The sequence below is a fragment of the Vulpes vulpes genome, chromosome X (assembly GCF_048418805.1).
Source record: "Vulpes vulpes isolate BD-2025 chromosome X, VulVul3, whole genome shotgun sequence".
Taxonomy (NCBI): Eukaryota; Metazoa; Chordata; class Mammalia; order Carnivora; family Canidae; genus Vulpes; species Vulpes vulpes.
Window position 1 is genome coordinate 62,638,164 of NC_132796.1, and position 21,890 is coordinate 62,660,053.

The following is a 21,890-nucleotide window of genomic DNA, read 5'->3' on the forward strand; positions in this document are numbered from 1 at the left end:
TTGGAAGTAATAAATGAATTCAATAAAGCCACAGGATACAAAATCAAAGTACAGAAATCTGCTGGATTCCTATAAACTAGTAATGAAGCAGCAGAAAGTGAAATTAAGAAAACAATTCCATTTTCATTGTGCAAAAAGAACAAAATTCCTACAAATAAACTTAAGCAAGGAGGTAAAAGACCTGTACTCTGAAAGCTGTAAAGCATTGAAGAAAGAAATTGAAGACAACACAAATGGAAGCATATACCATGCTTATGGATTGAGAGCCTTAATATTTTTAAAATACTTATACTACCCAAAGCAATCTACAGATATAATGCAATCCCTTTTAAAAACACAACAGCATTTTTCACAGAACTAGAACAAATAATCCTAAAATATTTATGGAACCATAGAAGACCCTCAAATAGCCGAAGCAATCTTGAGAAAGAAAAACAAAGTTGCAGATGTCATAATTCCAAATTTCAAGATATATTAGAAAGTACATAATCAATACATGATGGTACTAGCACAAAACAGATACATATGCCAAGGAAGAAAATAGAAAGGCCAGAAAGATACCCACACTTATATGGTCAATTAGTCTATGACAAAGGAGGCAAAAGGGGAAAAGACAGTCTTCCACAAATAGTATTGGGAAAACTGGACAGCAACACACAGAATGTAACCACATTCTTACACCATACGTAAAAATAAACTCAAGATGCATCAAAGACCTAAATGTGAGACCTAAAACCATAGAAATCCTAGAAGAAAACACAAGCATAAGGAAGATGTGGTATATGCATACAATGGAATATTACTCAGCCATTAGAAACGACGAATATCCACCATTTGCTTCAACGTGGATGGAACTGGAGGGTATTATGCTGAGTGAAGTAAGTCAATTGGAGAAGGACAAACATATGGTTTCATTCATATGGGGAATATAAAAAATAGTAAAAGAGATTAAAGGGGGAAGGAGAGAAAATGAGTGGAAATATCAGTGATGGTGACAGAACATGAGAGACTCCTAACTCTGGGAAATGAACAAGGGGTAGTGGTATGGAGGTGGGCGGGGTGTTGGGGTGCCTGGGTGACGGGCACTGAGGAGGGCACTTGATGGGATGAGCATTGGGTGTTATACTATATGTTGGCAAATCCAACTCCCATAAAAAATATACAAAAAATATTGCCATTTCTAGGCATTTTTACCATTACATACAGATATGAATCTCTAAAAAAAAAAGAGAGAGAGAAAGAAAACACAGCACTAATTTCTCTGACATTGGTCATAGCAAACTTTCTCTAGATATGTCTCCTAAAGCAAGGGAAAGAAAAGCAAAAATAAGCTATAAAAAGCTGTTGCACAGGAAAGGAAACCATCAACAAAAACAAAAAGGCAACCTACTGAATGGGAAAATATATTTGCAAATGATATATCTGATAAGGCGTTAATATCCAGGGGCACCTGTGTGGCTCAGTGGTTGAGCGCCTGCCTTTGGATCAGGTCGTGATCCCAGGGTCCTGGGAATGAGTCCCACATCAGGCTCCCCACAGGGAGTCTGCCTCTCCCTCTGCCTATGTCTCTGCCTCTCTCTGTGTGTCTTTCATGAATAAATAAATTTTTTTAAAGGGGTTAATATCCAAAATATATAAAGAACTTATACAAATCAATATCCAAAAACCAACAATTTGTTTAAAACACAGTCAGAGGAACTTCTTTTTCCAAAGAAGACAGACAGATGACCAACAGGCACACGAAAAATGCTCAACATAAATGATCATCAGAGAAATGCAAATCAAAGCCACAGTAAGATATCACTTTACACCTATCAGAATGGCTAAAATAAAAAAGTCAAGATATAACAAGTGTTGGCAAGGATGTGGAGAAAAAGGAACCCTCATGCAGTGTTGATGAGGATATAAACTAGTACAGCCACCACGGAAATCAGCTTAGTTTCCATAAAAAATTAAAAACAGAAATACCATATGATCCAGTAATTCCACTACTGAGTACTTACCCAACAAAACAAAAATACTAATTTGAAATTATATATGCACCCCTATGCTTATTGCAGCATTATTTAAGCAAGATATGGAAGCAATATGTGTCCATTTATAAGGGAACTAGATAAGGAAGCAGTGATATATAATAGAATATTACTCAGCCACAAAAAAGGATTAGATCTTGCCATTTGCAACAACTGGATGGAACTAAAGGGTATTATGTAAAGTGGAATAAGTCAGATAAAGAAAGAAAAATATCATTTCATTCATATATGGAAGCTAAAAACAGCAACTAAATAAAATGCAGAATCAAACCTATAAATACAGAGAACAAACTGATGATTGCCAGAAAGCAGGTGGCTGGGGCATGGGAAAAATGGGTGAAGGGGTATGAGAGATACAGGCCTCTAGTTATGGAATGAGTAAGTCACAGGAGTAAAAGGCACAGCATAGTGATTATAGTCAATGATATTGTAATAATGTTTCATGGTGACTGATGGTAGCTATACTTGTGGTGAGCAAAGCATAACATAGACAGAAATCGAATCACTGCATTGTACACCTGAAATTAATGTACCTTTGTGTGTCAACTGTACTTAAATAAAAGCACTGGGTGTTGTTATATGTAAGTGATGAATCACTAAATTCTACCTCAGAAACTAATATTACACCATTGTTAACTAACTAGAAATAAATATATATAATATATATATATATATATATTAAACATGCTATAACTGGGATTAAATAATAGCCAAAGTCATATTCAAATTTCATTTTAAAATACATTACTTTTTAGTGGTGATAGTAGTCCTTCCACCACTGGAGATTTGGTTATGAGATGAATAAATTTCTTGTCTCAACTTTGAAAGTTCCTTACAAATAAAAGAAAATATAATTATTTCAAAACTGTAGAAACATGAGGTAATGCATATGTTTCATCATTTTACAAGGCTACTAAGAATAGTTACTTTTTTCCTTCCCTTTCAGCTTGGACATAGAATGTTCCAATTCCACCTGTTGAATACCATATATTATTGCTTCATGGTACCTAATAAGTTACATAATATGCCTGTGCAGGAATTCAATAACTGGCATAGAATTTCTATATTTAAGGGATAACATGATATTGAATGGGCATGGTTCTCAAGACAAAGATGAGAAAATTTTTTTCATAAGAATCTTGAAAATGTATGTTTTACAAGTACTGAAACTTCAGTGTGGAAGTAGGTATTGTTTCCTAGCAGAAGGTCTATCACTGATCATTACTGCAAGCAACATTAGTTCAATAACAGCAATGTAACATTAGCCATCATTTTATAACAGATCCTGGGCCACATGCTACAGATACAAAGAATACAAAACAGTCCTTTGCTAAAGCAGCTAATAAAGAGTAAAGAGCTCACAGTCATACTGGGAGTTTCATTGCTAATAAGATATAATATTAAAAATATTAAATGCACAATAACACTCTTTTTGGTTTCATTTCTTGCTTTCATTTGAATTATATCTCCTAAAATATGAATCTTCTACTTCTTCACAGTCAGTTACATTCTACTTCATGAATAAAGTGTGTTTTGGAAATGTGCCCTTCTCTAGTTCATGGGAAATATTTATCATACTTAACTGAGTTCCTCTGTACCTCTACCACTTCCCTTCTTACCTCTGACTGATGCTTTATAAGGGAATCCTTCTCTTCCAGCAAGCTTGTAAGTTCATGAAGCTTGAATTGAAATTCACTGTAACTTCCTTCTCTTCTTGAAACATCTTTTTGGTACTGATTTAACTGAGTCTAGTGATTTGAAATAAAGAAGAATTCTAAATCTGATTTGTGAAATAGGTAATTGAGTTCTAAGAGGTTCAGTTACAAAGTCATACAGAAAGTTATGAAATGAAGATCAAAGTACCAATAGTTGTAAACATTTGTAGAGTTTGAGGAATGGAAAATACAAATTAAAATGCTAATTAGGAATTTCTCAATTTTTTAAAGATGGCTTTTAATATTTAGGGATAGGCAGTACTTAAGTAACAGTCCTAAGCAACAAGAATTAAAATAAAGCTAAGAAAATAGGTACTTTAGATTCCTTCAAATACAAATTAAAGAAAACTCACTAATAATAACCAATTTTATATTGTGATTTGTAGTTCACAAAATATTCCTCTTGCATGATTTGTCTTAATTCTTACATAAGCCCTGTGAAATAAGTATTATTAAAATCCTTATTTACAAAACAGGTAAATGAGATTAAGGGAGAGGTTACATGACATACAGTCCCACAACTAGTAAGCAACATAGCTGCAACTCCAAGATAGTTATTCTGACTCCAAATCCTGTCCATTTTCCTCTTTGCTACATTATGCGTGCATAAATGGCTGTTCAGTTAAAGTGTTATTAGTAATGTTGGGATGAAAAAGAAACAAGTGAAGGAAATCTGCTAGAAAAATTGGCAGTCTTGCACAAATTATATTTTGTTTTATTTTGTTTTTTGGAAGAAATTCTACCATGATATTTGGAGAGAAAAAACTATGATTGTTTTTTTCCCATTTAATACTTAAGTATATTTAACTATATGTAGGAATCAGTAAATTAAGAGTTAGTCAATTTGATCTAGAATTACAAGATAAGGCAATGTATATTCTCACAAATATCACACTAATTTTGATGTGAATTACACTTACATAATTCAACACTGTTCTTATCCTTGTGCATGACAAAGTTCTTACTATTTATATCATCCTTCAAGATCAAGTGAGGATTTTTAATAAATCAAACAGTAGCTTTGCTAGATAATCTCAAATGTTGCTCTTGACTGCACAAGCACACTTTAAGTAAAATCATGAAGGGTTCCTCTCAACCACTAATAAATAATTAAATAAATAAAAATAAATAGACCAAAACACCGAACTTTATGTCTTTTGCTTTTTTAGAAAAGATTAACCTAAATTAGAAAACAACTTGCAATATTCTACACAAAGTAATATGTATTTAAACAAAAGGTTCTATGTCATATTCCTGACTCTACCTTCAGCTGCTTTTTCCTTGTAGCTTTACACTTGAAACCATCATTATTTTATTAGAAAGTTTGTGCTGACCTGTGTATTTATGCATTATAGGATCAACATACCCTTAGCTTGCAGATCTCTCTATCTTTCTCCATTCTTAAGTTTTTTACCATCTCCATGTAATGGTTGCCAATCTCATCCATTTTCATCTGCAGCATTGAGCCTGTGCAAGTCTCAGAAACCTACACAAGGCAAAATAATGTTCTGTAATTGGATTGTTATGAAGGAAATACATATTATATTATAAGACTTTTTATTAGATAAAAATTACATGATTAAGTAAGGGCATTGAAATAATAAGAGCTATTCTTAGGAATTGTGCTATACAGCTCAAATGGTAGAGAGATGAGACATAACTACATGAAATCGTCAGAAAGCAGTCCATGTATTTTCTCAAGAGAAACAGGATATATAAAGATGCCTGGGTGGCTCAGTTGTTTAAGCGTCTGCCTTTGGCTCAGGTCATGATCCTAAGATGCTGGGATCAAGCCCCCTGTTGGGGTCCCTGCTCAGTGGAGAGTCTGCTTCTCTCTCTGCTTCTCCCCCTGCTTCTTCCCCTCTGTTCATGCTTTGTCTCTGGCTTTCTCTCTCTCAAATAAATAAAGTCTTTTTTTTTTAAAGGAAAAGGATATATACTATACAATGGTATAAATAAGGCAATAACATATATTTAAAATAAAATTTTAATACCTGTATTCTAAGATTTGTATTCTCTTGTTCTAAATTACACTTTGAGTATTCCAGTTCTTTTAGTCTATATTCCATGTCTGATAGTGTATGTCGAAGAGAGAGATTGTTTTCTTCCAATGCTTGGCATTTTGAGGTTGAGTCTTGAAATCCTTGCTATAAAGAAGACAAAGTAAATAAGACAAAAGGATTCCACATTTTTTTGCAGGAGAGTGCTCTCTTAATTGGTTAATTCAATGGAATAAAGCAAATATTTTTCTATGCCCAGTTTTCTTAGTTATCCTCAAATGGTAGGTTAAATCAGTCATGAAAAAAAGATTCTTGCCCCTAGTCTGATATGCTTATTTTGAGAAGGAATCAAGACTGGATGAATTTTCAGTGTTTCAATTTTGTAATCTGACTCTTGATGCTCTTTGACAATACTTTATTTTGCCTTTTAGTAGGCACCAAAATGACTGATTATTTGTGTGGAAACAGAAAAAAAAAATTGGGATTGTCATGGAAATGAAGATTAGGAAAGGATAAGCCTTAGAGACTCATTACAATTTCTTAGAAATTATCTCTGCTCAGACATCTGGAAAGTATTTCTAGAGTTAATTCACTTATTCTCTGCACAAATGTGTGTTAAGACCTACAAAACCTTTTTTTTTTTTATCAACACATTAGTAGATTAAATGAGTGGGCTTAGCTTTTAAATATTTATACAATTCTTGTTACCCAACAGCACAGATAATTGTGGATTGTACATACTTTATATCTAAAGTATACAAGGTTATCTGTTTTTATGAGAAGGTTTTCAGTCATTGGAAATAAAGCCACTCAATTCTCATATGAATAAATTTTTACATCATACTTTAATTCCTTTTGGATTGTATGTCATAACTATAAGGTGTCAGTTATTCTGGATATGAAAAGCTATCAATTTAGTTTATCATCAATGAAGATATCAACTTACCTGTTGTTGGCGATTATTTGCTCTCACCGATGCCAAGAGTTCTTCATACTCTTTTATTTGAGTTTCTTTGAATGCCAAGTCTTTCTCAAGTCTTATCTTGTCATTTTCCAGTGACTAAAAGCAAAATTACTTCTTAAGATTCAGAATTACAGAAACTTGTCAACACATAATACAAAGACTCGTTTACATTGGAAGGCTTAAATAAGCACTTGTTTCATTTGCAGTTGCCTGATAAAACAGAATTCTAAAAAGTCAAGCAAAATATAAGATACAAATGGATGAAACTTAAAAAACCTGCATTCTAAGAGACCTTTTGATGAACTAATTCTAAGTTCAACGAAGCAGAATCTTTAAATTATTTTAATGTTTTGTCTCAATCTACAAAGATTCCTTGTTAACCCTAGCAGGTGGTTAATTTTTTGGAGTCTAAATATGTTCATCAGAACCCAGAAATGAAATAACACACTGCAGTTTTCAGGGAGTTATTCATTATATGGAAGGTATTCTGAATGTATATAGCTGATGACACCAAGAACACCAACTAAAATGGAAAATAGAAAAGGTTAACTTCCTTGAGAAAGAAGTTTTCAAGTATTCAGAGAAATTCAGATTATGCTTTATTATTACAGAAAAAAAGGGGAAATTCCCATTCAATGAGTTATATTATTCTAATTTTTCAAGATACTTCCTGGCTATAGGTATTAAAATACATTAGTGGTAAACTAAATAATAAGTGCATACCCAACTTTCATTTTGACATTGGAGAGCTCTTATCTCCTCTTTGAACCTCAATTAATCTTTTCAAGACAATAACTATGTCTGGGTGAGCATAATATTGCTGCATTGTATTAAATTTTGAAAGGTTAGATTAAATGACTTCATTTCTATGTTAGGAAATTAGGAACTAGGAAGGCTTTGTAAAGAAAAATCAAAATAAGTGTTACTGTCAAGTCATTTTGAAGATGTCCAAGCTCCTCCCGTAAGTTGCTGAATGTGGACAGCACTAGCCGGAGTGACTTATCAGACATACCCCTCATCTGGAGGAAGAAAAGGATTGATGGTTTGTATTTACTAGCAGTTACAGACAATATAAGTGATAGTAGTCTTATTTTTCTGTTCCCATAGGCAAACTTATTAACAGATTTATTTTTTATATAACAATATCAGAATAGTGATACAAGGCATTTTAACATCCACAAATATGTTATTACAAGTATGTTACAATCAGTATTCCTGAAGATATCATAGCTATGATAAATAATAAAATGCATATCCTTAAGTATGCTGCCAAATGCCGGGATTTTTCCTGAGGTGAGAAGATAATACTAATTAAGTTTAATCTTGAAGTATAGAAACATCTCAAATTTAAAGAGGTGGAAGAAAATCCCTTTCAGTAGATTAAACTCACTTCTTTTAAAAAATGGTTTTAAAAACAAGCAACTTCATTTCTGGCAAGATGGAGTTGAAATATTTTCCTTATTCCTTCTAAGTATAACTAAAAGCCCTGGACATTACTATGTATAAAACAAACATAAAAAGACACAGTAAGGTAGAAAGAAGGAAGTCTGGTTACGAACATTGTGACCCCCAAAATAACACAGAAGTGAGTTCCTGGGCTTTCTTTTTAATTCATGTATCACAGAAGCCAGTATTGGAGAAGTCAGTAACTCAGAAACCCCACTGGATACAGACAGCAGAAGTCTTTAGAAAAGTTTGCTTTCTCTAGCCAAGGGACCAATAAAAGAGCAACCTAGCAAGGCAGAGAACTTTTAGATAATAACCACTCTATTCCAGCCAAACACCACATAGAATAACCTTCAACTTTATTTCGACCCAAACCATCAAAGTCCAAGAAGGGAACCTAGACTTTCTCCCTCACCAGGCTCTAAAAAGGTCCACCAACACTACTTGCCAGGTTGGTGTTAGAGAAGGCAGGGTGGAGATAGGGAACCTTCACCCCACTGGAGAAAAAATAAGAACCCCAAGCACTGTTGTTCAGTTGAGAGTATGAAAGGAGCCTAGATTTTCATGCTATCCAGTAGTAATATTATATGGTTTCATCTTCCTGCTGGGGTGATGTCAGAGGTTTCTCAATGATGAATCCAGACTTTCATCACTGCTCAACAGAAATGAGGCCACTAACCTTGCAGTGTCAGTGGAGGCCAACTTGAAAACAGTAATGAGGCACCTTTCTACATCCAAACCATGGTGAAATCAGTGGGGCCCTCATAGGAAATCAAAATTTCTATCCTTGCCCAAGAGAAACAAGGAGGTCCGCCCTTGATCAATGTCAACAAAGGCTAAGGGGGGTGGACTTCCACACCCAGCTGGCAGTAACAAACAGTGCCCCCATATCCTCTGTTATTTCAGTACCAAAGGAGGCCTACTAAAACAGAAGATTTGAATAGATTCAGAATTATAACACTCAAAATGTCCAGGTTTCATTTAAAAAATCGCTAATCAGGACGCCTGAGTGGCTCAATGGTTGAGCATCTGCCTTCAGCTCAGGGCATGATCCTGGAGTCCCACATCGCACTCCCTGCATGGAGCCTGCTTCTCCTTCTGCCTATGTCTCTGCCTCTCTCTGTGTCTCTTATGAATAAATAAATAAAATTTAAAAAAAATCACTAGTCATTCTAAGAACCAGGAAAATCTTACCTTGATAAGAAAAAGAATTAACAAATGCCAACATCAAGGTAACAAATATTAGAATTGTCTGATAAGGATTTTAAAGCACCCATCATAAACATAATCCAATAAAAAAATTACAAACAGATTTAAAAATAGAAAGTCTAAGCCACAAAACAGAAAATCTCAGAAAAGAAATAGAAGATGTAAAGAATAACTAAATAGAAATTCTAGAATTGTAAAACTCAATAGCTAAAAAACCAAAAACCTCAAAGGATGGACTAGAAAGTACTTTATCAGAACATCAGAGAGAAAATCGACTGGAAAATAATTGAACAGAGCCTCATAGACCTGTAAGAGTATAAGACATAGCTAACATACATGTCATACAAATCCTAGAAAAAAATAAACAAGAGGGTGGAGCTGAAAAAGTATTTTAGGAAATGATGGTTGTAAATTCCCCAAGCTAGCAAAAAGCATAAGTATAGATTCAAGAAGTTGAGCAAATCTGGAACAGAATAAACCCAAAGAAATCAACCCCCAGACAAATCAGTCAAACTTCTTAAAACTAAAGATAATTTTAAAATTTTAAACCTTGAAAACAGCAAGAGAAATCTTAACTATTGGTAATAACAATTTAAATGACAGCATATTTTTAATCAGGAATCTTAATGGCCAGAGGTGACATAGCAAACCATTTTTAAGTGCTGAAAGAAAAGAACTGTCAGCTACAAATTCTGTATCTAATGAAAATATCCTTTAGGAATGAAGGGGAAATCACAACATTATCAGATGGTGAAAACTGAAAAAAACATTGTAACTAACAGACCCACCCTAAAAAAAAAGAGTGAAGGGAGGTTTCTGAAGAGAAATAAAATGATAAAGAAAGGAATTTAGAACATCAAAAAGGAATAGCATCAGAAGTAATAATATCAGTAAACAAAGTAGGCTTTCCTTCTCTTGCATTTTCTAAATTATATTTGATGGTTGAAGCATAAATTCTAACAGTGGAACTCAATTCACAAAGAGGAAATATTTAAGATAATTATGTTATAAATGTGGAGAGTAAAGAGTGATAAAGGAAGCAAAATTCTCTACAGTCACTGAAACTGACAACATGTTGACACCAATACACTGGGATAAATTATGGATATATAATGTAATTCTTAGAGCAACCAATAAAACGGTTATAGCAGCAATGTCCACAATAGCCAAACTGTGGAAGGAGCCTCGGTGTCCATCGAAAGATGAATGGATAAAGAAGATGTGGTTTATGTATACAATGGAATATTACTCAGCCATTAGAAACGACAAATACCCACCATTTGCTTCAACGTGGATGGAACTGGAGGGTATTATGCTGAGTGAAATAAGTCAATCGGAGAAGGACAAACATTATATGTTCTCATTCATTTGGGGAATATAAATAATAGTGAAAGGGAATAGAAGGGAAGGGAAAAGAAATGGGTAGGAAATATCAGAAAGGGAGACAGAACATAAAGACTCCTAACTCTGGGAAACGCACTAGGGGTGGTGGAAGGGGAGGAGGGCGGGGGGTGGGGGTGAATAGGTGACGGGCACTGAGGGGGGCACTTGATGGGATGAGCCCTGGTGTTATTCTCTATGTTGGCAAATTGAACACCAATAAAAAATAAATTTATTATTTAAAAAAAGGCTATAGTGAGATCACTCAAAAGTACTAGAGATAAATAAAAATAGAACTCTAAAACATTTTCAATCAATCCATAAGAAATCAAGACAAGAAAACAGGAAATAAACAAAAAACACAACCAAAAAACACAACCCCCCCCCAAAAAAACCCCCAAAAACAAAGAAACCTCAAACAGAAAACAAAAAATAAAAATAGCAGAGCTAGTTTTAACATCAATAATTACAACTTGGTCTAAATATACCAATTAAAAACAGAGATCTACAGAGTGAGAAAAAAACTTGATCCATTTATCTTTGCAATCTTTTCTTGCAAAAAGATGTACTCTTGAACCATATTCTTTTAGCACCTATATTCTGTTTCTTCCTTTATTGTAGGGAAATTCACTGCTCCAGTAGTCTCTGTCATTCCACAAATCAGAAAAAGCAAGGCACTGGTCTTTCCCAACTCTCACCAACAAGGGCTGGGATAGGGAGGGGTAGAATGGAAAATGGAGAAGATAAGGGCAAAGTTATAAATTAGAGTCAAGTTGTGCTATAGCAGTGGGGAGAGAATAGGGCCATTCCATGGCAGAGAACAGTACTTCTAGAAAGCTTAACTAAATGCTAAGGTATTTGATATGAGTAACAGTCTGAACAAACTATAATGCAACACTTGTTTAATCAAAGTATAATCAACTCTTGTGAAACAGGATTTTTATTTAAAACTTTCTGTTCTTAATTAATGGAAGCATCCTTGGCTAGTTGTCATTGTTGATCTCATACCCACTCTTGACCCCATCTCACCTGCAGAATATAGCGAATTTGCTGTTTCGTAAACTCTGACAATCCTTTAGGAATCAAGGATTCAATGTCTTCTGACTGTAAGAAAAGAGAAGCTTATCCATTTAACAGATGCATTTAATGTATCTGTATTTTAATCTTAGGGTCAGTAGTTCACAGACTTCTGTGCAGCAGAGCATATTCTTGGGAACATCAAAAAATTATTCACTTTCTTGGCAATAGTTGCTACCAACTTCATTTCTAGCCTTATCAGTTCTTACTTTTAAAAAATTGATTATACCGTATACACTATGGAAAGAACCTTGATTCTAGGAATTTTAGGGAAAAGCTTTTAGCTGCCAACTGGATGTTCCATTTCTACTTTTTAAAAAAAGTAATTTAAAAAAACAAGAAGATGGCTATCAAATCCCATTAAACACTCTATTTCAGTGTATCTTTCAACAACTGAAAGCTTGTTGGGTGGTAGATACGACATTCTAAATGCTGATTTTTTCAAATAACAAAAATTTGGGGAAATAAAATAAAATTAGGGCTTGTTGAGGATTTACATTGAGTTATGATAACTTCTGAAAAATTAAGATATTGCCACACCACCATTGAGAAGTAAGTGGGCTAAAATTGACATGTCAGCAAGACTGTATTCTTTTGGTGGGCTCTAGGGGAGAATCTATTTTATTGCCTTTTTGTTTTTACCAGCTTCCTGAATTCCTTGGCTGGTGGCCTCATCACTCCAAACTCTGCTTCTATTGGCAGATATGACTCTGATCTCCTCCTTCCCTCTTTTACGGACCCTTAGTGATTACATTGGGTCCACCCACATAATCCAGGGTAATCTCCTTACTTTAAGATCCTTAACTTAGTTACATCTGCAAAGTCTGTTTTGCCATGTTAAGGTAACATATTCAAAGGTTTCAGGGATTAGGATATGGACATCTTTGGGGGTGCCATTATTCTGTCTTCCACATTATCTTATTGTCCCCATTCTGAAGCTCATATCCATACAGTTCCCTTTTTAAGGTCTAGATCCAAGAGAGGGAGATTCTAATAGAAGTAGAGTCTCCCCCTCCACATGCCCAAGACCCTCCTCCTTGGATGACTGACCAAGAATCCACTTCCTCAGAGCATATCTTGTCCTCTTCCTCAGGGGGTGACTTATCTCTATGGCTGCTACAAGATAAGTTATTAAAATACCATCCAGTACTCCTGACTTCAGTTCCCCTCCTCCAAACCCATAGAAGAATGCTGTCCTTACAAAAACACAGAAAGCTGAGTGCCTGGGTGGCTCTGTCAGTTTGATGTCTGACTCTTGATTTTGGCTTAAGTCATGATATCAGGGTCCTGGGTTCAAGCTCCACCTTGGTCTTGGTGCCAAGTGTGGAGCCTGCTTAAGATTCTCTCTCTCCCTCTCCCTCTGCCTCTACCCAAGCTCACACACATTCTCTCTCTCTCTCTCTCTCTAATAAATTAATACATCTTTAAAAAAACACAGAGAGCCAAGGACTGAAGCTAAGGTATCACAGCCAGACACTTATCTCCCCAAATCCCATGCCCAGCTCACCAAGCATCATTGCTTTCTTTTTTTCTAATTCAAGTATAATTAACATGTGGTGTTATATTAGTTTCAAGTGTACAATATAATTATTCAACAACTGTATACATTTCTCAGTGCTTATCAAATTAAGTGTATTCTTAAGCCATTTATATCTGTTTTATACATCCCTCCATTGACCTCCCCTCTGGTGAGAAGCTTCAACTAATTTTAAGTGAGAAGCTGAATTGAAGTCAGTACTTAATGCAGTCTAGGGCTTACTGAATTATTGTAATGAATGCAGTATATGAATACATTGGAAATAAAGAAAAAACACAAAAGAAGCCAGTGTGCTTTTTTATTACATTGAAATCAGTTCTTTCATTTGATGACTCATTCAATTAAAAGTAATTACTAACAAAATATGCATATATAATAGAATTAATACTTGGAAAAAATTTACTTTAGGTTGCTATCTATTTGGCATAAGTCACATAAGGTTTCAAAATACATTAAAACTAAATTTGCTATTTATTTAATTAATGTAGATTTCAATTTTCTAAAGCAGGGAATATGTGGTCAATGAAATTTTATATGTTTTGATAAGCAAAGACAAATTAAATCATAAATGACAGCTGATAAAATATACTTTTTGACAGCTGGTAAAATATTTTTGCATGAATAATTACTTTTATTATTATTACTTTAAAGATTTTATCTATCTATTTTAAAGAGAGAGAGAAAGACAGTGGGGGAAGGGACAGAGGGAGAGGGAGTGGTAGAGAAAGAAGCTCAAGTAGATGCCACACTGAGCACAGAGCCCAATGTGGCACTCAACTACACAACCCTAAGGTTATGATCCGAGCTGAAATCAAGAGTTTGAAGCTCAACCAACTGAGCCATTTCGGCACCCCAATTATTGTTACTTTTTATAGCCATTACAAATATATAAATAGTTCTATAATTTTAAAGACACACTAATCTGTGTTTCCAGTCTAATAAAGGTACCAAACTAAAACAATATCATGAGCAAAAATATCAGAATCTGCTTTGTTATCAACTATATTTAATTTTCAACTATTTTTGCACTTACCTCATATGAAGACTCAAAATCCTCTTTGCTGTAAGAATGAAAAAAATATAGAAAACCTTAAGAAAATGTATATAATAAATCATATATAAATGCTAATGTTCAAATTATTTTATCTTACTTTTTGATATATCATAATAGCAACATTTCAATTTATAATTCAAATAAGAAATTATAAACTAACTAAAATGACACTCGACAAAAATAATTTTCCTAGAACTAGATAATCTCTTAAAAATGAACAATATCAAAATAACAAACCAAAAGAATATATAGAGTCAGTTACTGCCATCCATTAGCACTTGTCCATATGTGACTAGATGCACAAGTCCTTGGCACTGACAATAAATGCTACCTGAGTGAATGAACAATAATAATTGTTCTCTATTTCTACCTCCCTTTTCTCCTGTATTGCTCACTTTCAGTGTTGAGCCCAGCTTCTCTCTATAGAGTCTTAAAGTTATTCATAGCCTTTTAATCAAATCAAAACTTGCAAGACAAGCCCACTCATTCAATCTACACTATAGTATATATGGCAATGACAAAACTTTAAAAATATTTGAATGTTGTAATGTTGTAGGGACAGAGCCTTAAGCAATGTGACCAAAATTCTAGTGGGATAATAGAACTTCCAGCATCAAAATGAATGTTTAGGTCCCAGGGTTGGAAGACCCTTTGTGAAGTCATGTTAGGTACCTAAATGCTGCAAAAGAATTGTTAGTGATTATACCAGTCTGGTACTTGCTCCTTTGGGGAATAATGAGTGGAAAAGAATACAGTTCTGGTGTCAGTGGCAAGATACAGGCCTTTATTTCTGCCTACTTGCTCCATCTGTGCTTAATTAAAGAACTAGGAGCAAAATATATGGTGAACATACTTCTCAAACAAAAACACAGTACATGTGTTCTGACATCAAGGGAGAATATTTTAAAGATGGTTGTATAAAATCAAAGGTATATGAGTGCCATATCTTCAGTATAAGAGGAAAGTATATTAAGAGATATGTTAGGACCTCACCTCCTATCTTCACCTTCTAAGTAAGTGCTTATGAGTAATATATTGCTTACAGAGATAAGAGGGTCACTCACTGTACAAAGCACCTTGCATAAATTTTTTTATAAAGACAAACTAATGTGGAGGAAGATAACTGAAGATTCAATTTCCTGATATATGACTACACATTTATAGTCATTTGTATGTATGTCTGTGGTAGGTATTTCCTGTGTTGACCAAAACAGAAATTGTGGGGAGGCCCTAGAAAAATAAATAAATAAATAAATAAATAAATAAATAAATAAAATATCATGTACTTTTTGAATGCTTTACTACAGTAACAGCATGCATAAATTGGGAGTTACAAGAAGTTAAAAACATGAATCATTACAATTTTAGTCATCTTCCATTACTATAAACTGGAATTATCATGGTATTAAGAGATCTTTATGTTAAAAATTTCACTTCAGAATCCAACCTAATACCCATGTTCCTAGTCATTTCTTTCTACATATAAGAAAACCAAACAAAGAAATAAAATAAGTAACAATCAACATCACTTAATACTGCAATGCTTTAAAGTAATCAGAATGGTTTCCTGAGACAATCTTCCTTAATTTTGACCCTGCACCCACTCATTGCTAAATTGTAACATGGAAAAAGATGAGAAGTGGAAATGAAAGGAGAGAGGAATAGAGTGAGTGAACACAATGATAACAGACCAAAGAGGGGGAGAGGTCAATGCAGATTACATCTCCATCCTCACCAGGGGATGGTGGATAGAAATACAATGGGCAGAAATAAAAAACAGTGGCAGTAGAGAAGAGGAATATGGCAGCAGAGTGGGAGGACTCCAGGTTCCTCTATTCTAGTGAACACAACTAGATTACTATCAAATCATCCTACATATCCCAGAAATCAACCTGAAGACTGAAAGAACAAACTCCACAACTAAAGGGAGACAAGTGGTCACATTAAATGCAGGAAATGTGGAGATGTGATTTAGGGGAGAAACAGATTCTGGGTGCTGTGGAGGGGAGAGCCATGGTCACTGAGAAGAGTGAGAGAAAGAGGAGCACACAGGGAAACCCACATGGAGAATATTTTTCCAAAGCCATTGGCTTGGAAAATGAGAAAGACTGAATTTAGTCAGACCTTGCAACCAATAGGGCTTAAAGCTTAGTTTTATTTTTTTTATTTTTTTAAAAGATTTTTATTTATTTATTCTTGAGAGAGAAAGAGAGAGAGTCAGAGACACAGGCAGAGGGAGAAGCAGGCTCCATCCTGGGAGCCTGACATGGGACTCGATCCCGGGGTTCCAGGATCACACCCCAGGCTGAAGGTAGGTGCTAAACTACTGAGCCACCCGGGCTGCCCTAAAACTTAGTTTTAAAGGACATCTAGTTTGGCCAAGATAGAGCCCTGAGAGCACTGCTCCACTTCTAGAGATAAGGCAGGCAAAGAACCTGGAGACAGAAGGCATGGCAACAAATATCTGAAGTATGCCCAGGGGCACACAGTGGGGAGTTTATACATTCTTCTCAGAGCACATCCCTGAGAGGCAGCTTTTACAGAAAGGCTTCTGGGAAGAAGGGACCTGGCTGGCACAATTTCCTACCCCTATCACTCAACATAAACAGAGAGCCACCTGTAGTAAGCAGCTCAGCAGGGACATTGAATACCTTGCTTATACCAAGCCTACCTGCTTGCACTTTGATGGGTTTGTCCTTCTAAGTCAAGCTTACCTCAGTACCAGCAAATTGGGCCCTTCCTCCAGAAGACCAGCATAGATCCCTGCTCACACCACATCTCCTGATGAGAGTTCTGTAGGGCCTCGGTCCTGATGGAGTTGGTGTCAAGTCTCATTTCACAAGCAGACCAGAGCACAGTGAGTAAAAACTCACCACATTCATGCCGGGTACCAAACACTGCCCATAGCAGACAAGGAGAGCCTATGCAGATGATTGGCCTGAAGGATCTGAAGCCAAATATTACAGCAGAGTGTACAAAGCACATACCAGAAACACTCTCTGAAGTGCCAGGCCCTGCACTATATGACCTCTTCTTCATAAGACCATTACTTTCAGAGCAGGAGACATAACTGGCCATTCCAACACAAAGAAGAAGACAGACACTAAGACAAAATGTCAAGACAGGGGAATTTATCCCAAATGAAAGAACAAGATAAGGCCACAGCCATAGATCTAAGAGAAACATAAATAACATGCCTGATGGAGAATTTAAAGGAATAATCATAAGAATACTCACTAGGCCTCAGAAAATAATACAGGACATTAGTGAGACTCTTACCACAGAGATAAAAGAGTTTAAAAGAGTCAATCAGAGATGAATAATACAATAAATGAGATTGGAAACAAGCTTGATGCAATCAACAACAGGCTTGAAGAAGCAGAGGAATGATTTAGTGACCCAGAAGACAAAATAATGGAAAATAATGAAGCTGGTAAAAAAGAGAGAAAGAAGAATTAATGGAATATAAGAATAGATTTAGGGAACTCAATGACTGCATCATTTCATCATTTTCAAACAAAAAAGAGAGAAAAGGGGGCAGAAAATTTAGTTGAAGAAATAATAGCTGAAAACTTTCTTAATCTGGGAAAGGAGACAGATGTTCAGATCCAGGAGGCAGAGAACTCCTATCAAAATCATGAAAAGCAGGCCAACAAAAATACATATTATAATTAAATTTGCAAAGTATAGTGAAAAAGAAAAAATCTTAAAAGTAGCAAAACAGAAGTCCTTAATTTATAAGGGAAGACTCGTAAGTTTAACTGCAGATTTCTCAATAGAACCTCGGCAGGCCAGAAAGGAGTGGCATGATATATTCAAAGTGCTGAATGAGAAAAATCTATAGTCAAGAATACTCTATCCAGCAAGACTAACATGCAGAATAGGAGAGATACTTTCTCAAACAAAAACTAAAGGAGTTCATAACCACTAAACCAGGTCTGCAGGAAATATTCAAGGAGACTATTTGAGTGCAAAAGAGAGACCAGCAGTGACAAAGACAAGAAAGAATCAGAGAAAATCTGAGAAACAATGACCAAAAAAGTAATAAATGCACACAAACCAATAATTATTCTGAATGTAAATGGACTAAATGTGTCAACCAGAAGATATAGGGTGTCAGAAGAGATTAAAAAATAAGACCTATCTATATGCTGCTTGCAAAAGGTGCATTTTAGACCTAAAGACACCTGCAGATTGAAAGTGAAGAGATGGAAAAACATTTATCAGGAAAAGGGATGTCTAAAGAAACCCCGAGGAGCAATACTTCTATCATACAAACCAGAATTTAAAACAAAGACTGTAACAAGAGACAAAGAAGGGCATTATATAATCATAATGGGAAAAATCCAACAAGTAGATATAATAACTTAAATATTTATGCACCCAACATGGGAGCACCTAAGTATGTAAAACAGATATGACAAACATAAAGGAGCTAATGGATAATAATACAATAATAGTAGGGAACTTTAACAACCCACTTACATCAATGGACAGATAATCCAAACAAAAAATCAACAAAGAAACAATGGCTTTGAATGACACACTGGACCCAGTGGACTTAACAGATATATTCAGAACATTCCATCCTAAAACAGGAGAATACATATTCTTTTCAAGTGCACATAGGACATTCTTCAGAATAGATCACATATTAGGTCACAGGACAGGCCTCAGCAAACACATAAAGACTGAAATTATACCATGCAACTTTTCTGACCACAACACTATGAAAAAGATATCAACCACAAGAAAAAAACTTGGAAAAACCACAAATACATGGAGCTTAAGCAACATTCTACTAAACAATGAATCATACAAACAAGAAATCAAAGAAGAAATAAAAAATACATAAAAACAAATGAAAATGAAAACAAAATTATCCAAAACCTTTGGGATGTAGCAAAAGTGAACTTAAGAGGGAAATATATATCAACACAGGCCTACTTCAAGAAGCAAGAACAATCTCAAATAAGAAACCTAACCTTACACCTAAAGGAGCTATATTAAAAGGAAGGAGATAATAAAGATTAGAGCAGAAATAAATAATATAGAAACAAAAAATAGAAAATATCAATGAAACCAGGAGATAGTTCTTCAAAAAATTAATAAAATTGATAAATTTCTAGTCAGAATTATCAAAAAGAAAAAAGAAAGCACCCTAATAAATAAAATCTTAAGTAAGATAGGAGAAATAAAAACTGACAATACAGTAACACAAGCAATTATAAGAGAATATTAAAAGCTATATGCCAACAAATTGGACAACCTGGAAGAAATGAATAAATTCCTAGAAAGATAAATTCCCAAAACTGAAACAGGAAGCAATAGAAATATAAATAGAAAACTTGAGTATACCAATAACCAGCAAAGAAATTTAATCAAAAAACAAAAAGCTCCCAACAAACAAAAGTACAGGGCCAGATGGCTTCACAGGAAAATTCTACCAACCATTTAAAGAAGAGCTATTACTTATTCCTCTCAAAATATTACATGAAATATGAAAGAAAATAAAACATGTAAATTCACTCTGTGAGGCCAGCAGTACCCTGATACCAAAACCAGACAAAGACTCCACAAAAAAGAGAAACACAGGCCAGTATCACTGATAAGCATGGATACAAGAATTCTCAATAAAATACTAGGAAACCAAATCCAACAATACATTTAAAAACTCATTCACCATAATCAAGTGCGATTTATTCCTGGATTGCAAGGGTAGTTCAATATTCACAAATCAATCAACATGATAGGCTATGTTAATAAAAGAAAGGATAAGAATCATATGATTATTCCAATATATGCAAAGAAAGCATCTGACAAAGTAAAACATGCATTCATGATAAAAACCTTCAACAAAGTTTAGAGGGAACATAACCTCCAATGTAATAAAGGTCATATATGAGAAATCCACACAGCTAAAATCCTCAATGGGGGAAAAAAAGCATTTTACCTAAGGTCAGGAACAAGAAAGCGATGTCCACTCTCACTGCTCTTACTAAACATAGTACTGGACATCCTAGCCTCCACAATCACACGAGAAAAAGAAATAAAACCTTCCAAATCAGCATGGAAGAAGTCAAACTTACTATTTGCAGATGACATAATACAATATGTAGAAAACCCAAAAGATCGCACCAAAATCTCCTAGAACTGATACAGGAATTCAGTAAACTTGCAGGACACAAAGTCATCATTCAGAAATCTGTTGCATTTCTATACACCAATAACAAAGCAACCAAAAGGCAAATCAAGCAAATCGAACTCCAATAAAAAATATACAAAATAAATAAATAAATAGTAAAAATTGAAAAAAAAAGGACAAATCAAGGAATCAATCCCACGTATAATTGCACTGAAAACAGTAAGTATCTAACCAAGGATGGATGTTAAAGACCTAGATTCTGAAAACTGTAAAACACTGATGAAAGAAATTGAAGATGGCACAAAGAAATGGAAAGACATTCCATTCTCATGGATTGAAAGAATGAATATTATTAAGCTGTCAAAGCAATCTACATATTCAATGCAATACCTATCAAAACTCCATCAACATTTTTTACAGAGCTGGAACAAACAATACCAAAATTTGTATGGAAACAGAAAAGATCCTGAATAGCCAAAGCCATCTTCAAAAAGAAAAGCAAAGCTGGAGACATCACTGTTCTGGACTTCAGGTTATATTACAAAGCTGTGGTGATGAAAACAGTATGGTACTGGCACAAAAATATACAAATAGATCAATATAACTGAATAGAGAATCCAGATATGAACCCATAACTATATGGTTAACTAACCTTTGACAAGGCAGGAAAGAATATCCAATGATAAAAAATGACAGTCTCTTCAAAAAATTGTGTTGGGCAAACTGGACAGCAACATACAAAAGAATGAAATTGGACTACTTTCTTACAACAAACACAAAAAGAAACCCAAAATGGATTAAAGCTGGAATATATTATACTAAGGGAAATAAGTCAGATAAAGAAAAATACCATATGATTTCACTTATCTGTGGAATTTAGGATACAATACAGATGAAAATATGGGAGAGGGGCAAAAAGAGAGAGGGAAACAAACCATAAAAGGCTCCTAAAGATGTAACTAACTGAGGGTTGATTGAGGGAGGTGGGTTTGGGATGGGCTAGATAGGTGAGGGGTATTAAGGAGGGCGCTTTTAGTGATGAGTACTGTGTGTTGTATGTAAGTGATGAATCACTGAATTCTACTCCTGAAACCAATATTGCATTGTTTGTTAACTAACTAGGATTTAATAAAATGAAAAAAGAAATAAAAATGGGTGGAAGACATGACTAGACATTTTCCCAAAACAGAGACAGCCAACAGACACATAAAAAGATGCTTAGCATCACTGGTCATTGAGGAAATACAAATCAAAACAACAATGAGATATTACCTCACTCCTGTCAGAATGGCTAAAATCAACAACACAAGAAACAACACTTGTTGATAAG

General features: G+C 34.7%; 1 protein-coding gene across 1 annotated transcript in view; it reads right to left on the reverse strand.

The window, feature by feature from the left end:
- The window catches only part of POF1B (POF1B actin binding protein), a 112,863-nt gene that overhangs the window by 12,779 nt on the left and 78,194 nt on the right, over positions 1-21,890 (reverse strand). Inside the window, exons 8-15 of the mRNA XM_026016762.2 lie at positions 14,395-14,422; positions 11,777-11,851; positions 7,639-7,731; positions 6,695-6,808; positions 5,743-5,895; positions 5,115-5,234; positions 3,653-3,781; positions 2,782-2,864 (exon numbers count right to left, since the gene is read on the reverse strand). Coding sequence (XP_025872547.2) covers positions 2,782-2,864; positions 3,653-3,781; positions 5,115-5,234; positions 5,743-5,895; positions 6,695-6,808; positions 7,639-7,731; positions 11,777-11,851; positions 14,395-14,422 — 795 coding nt within the window. The remainder of the gene's footprint in view (positions 1-2,781; positions 2,865-3,652; positions 3,782-5,114; positions 5,235-5,742; positions 5,896-6,694; positions 6,809-7,638; positions 7,732-11,776; positions 11,852-14,394; positions 14,423-21,890) is intronic.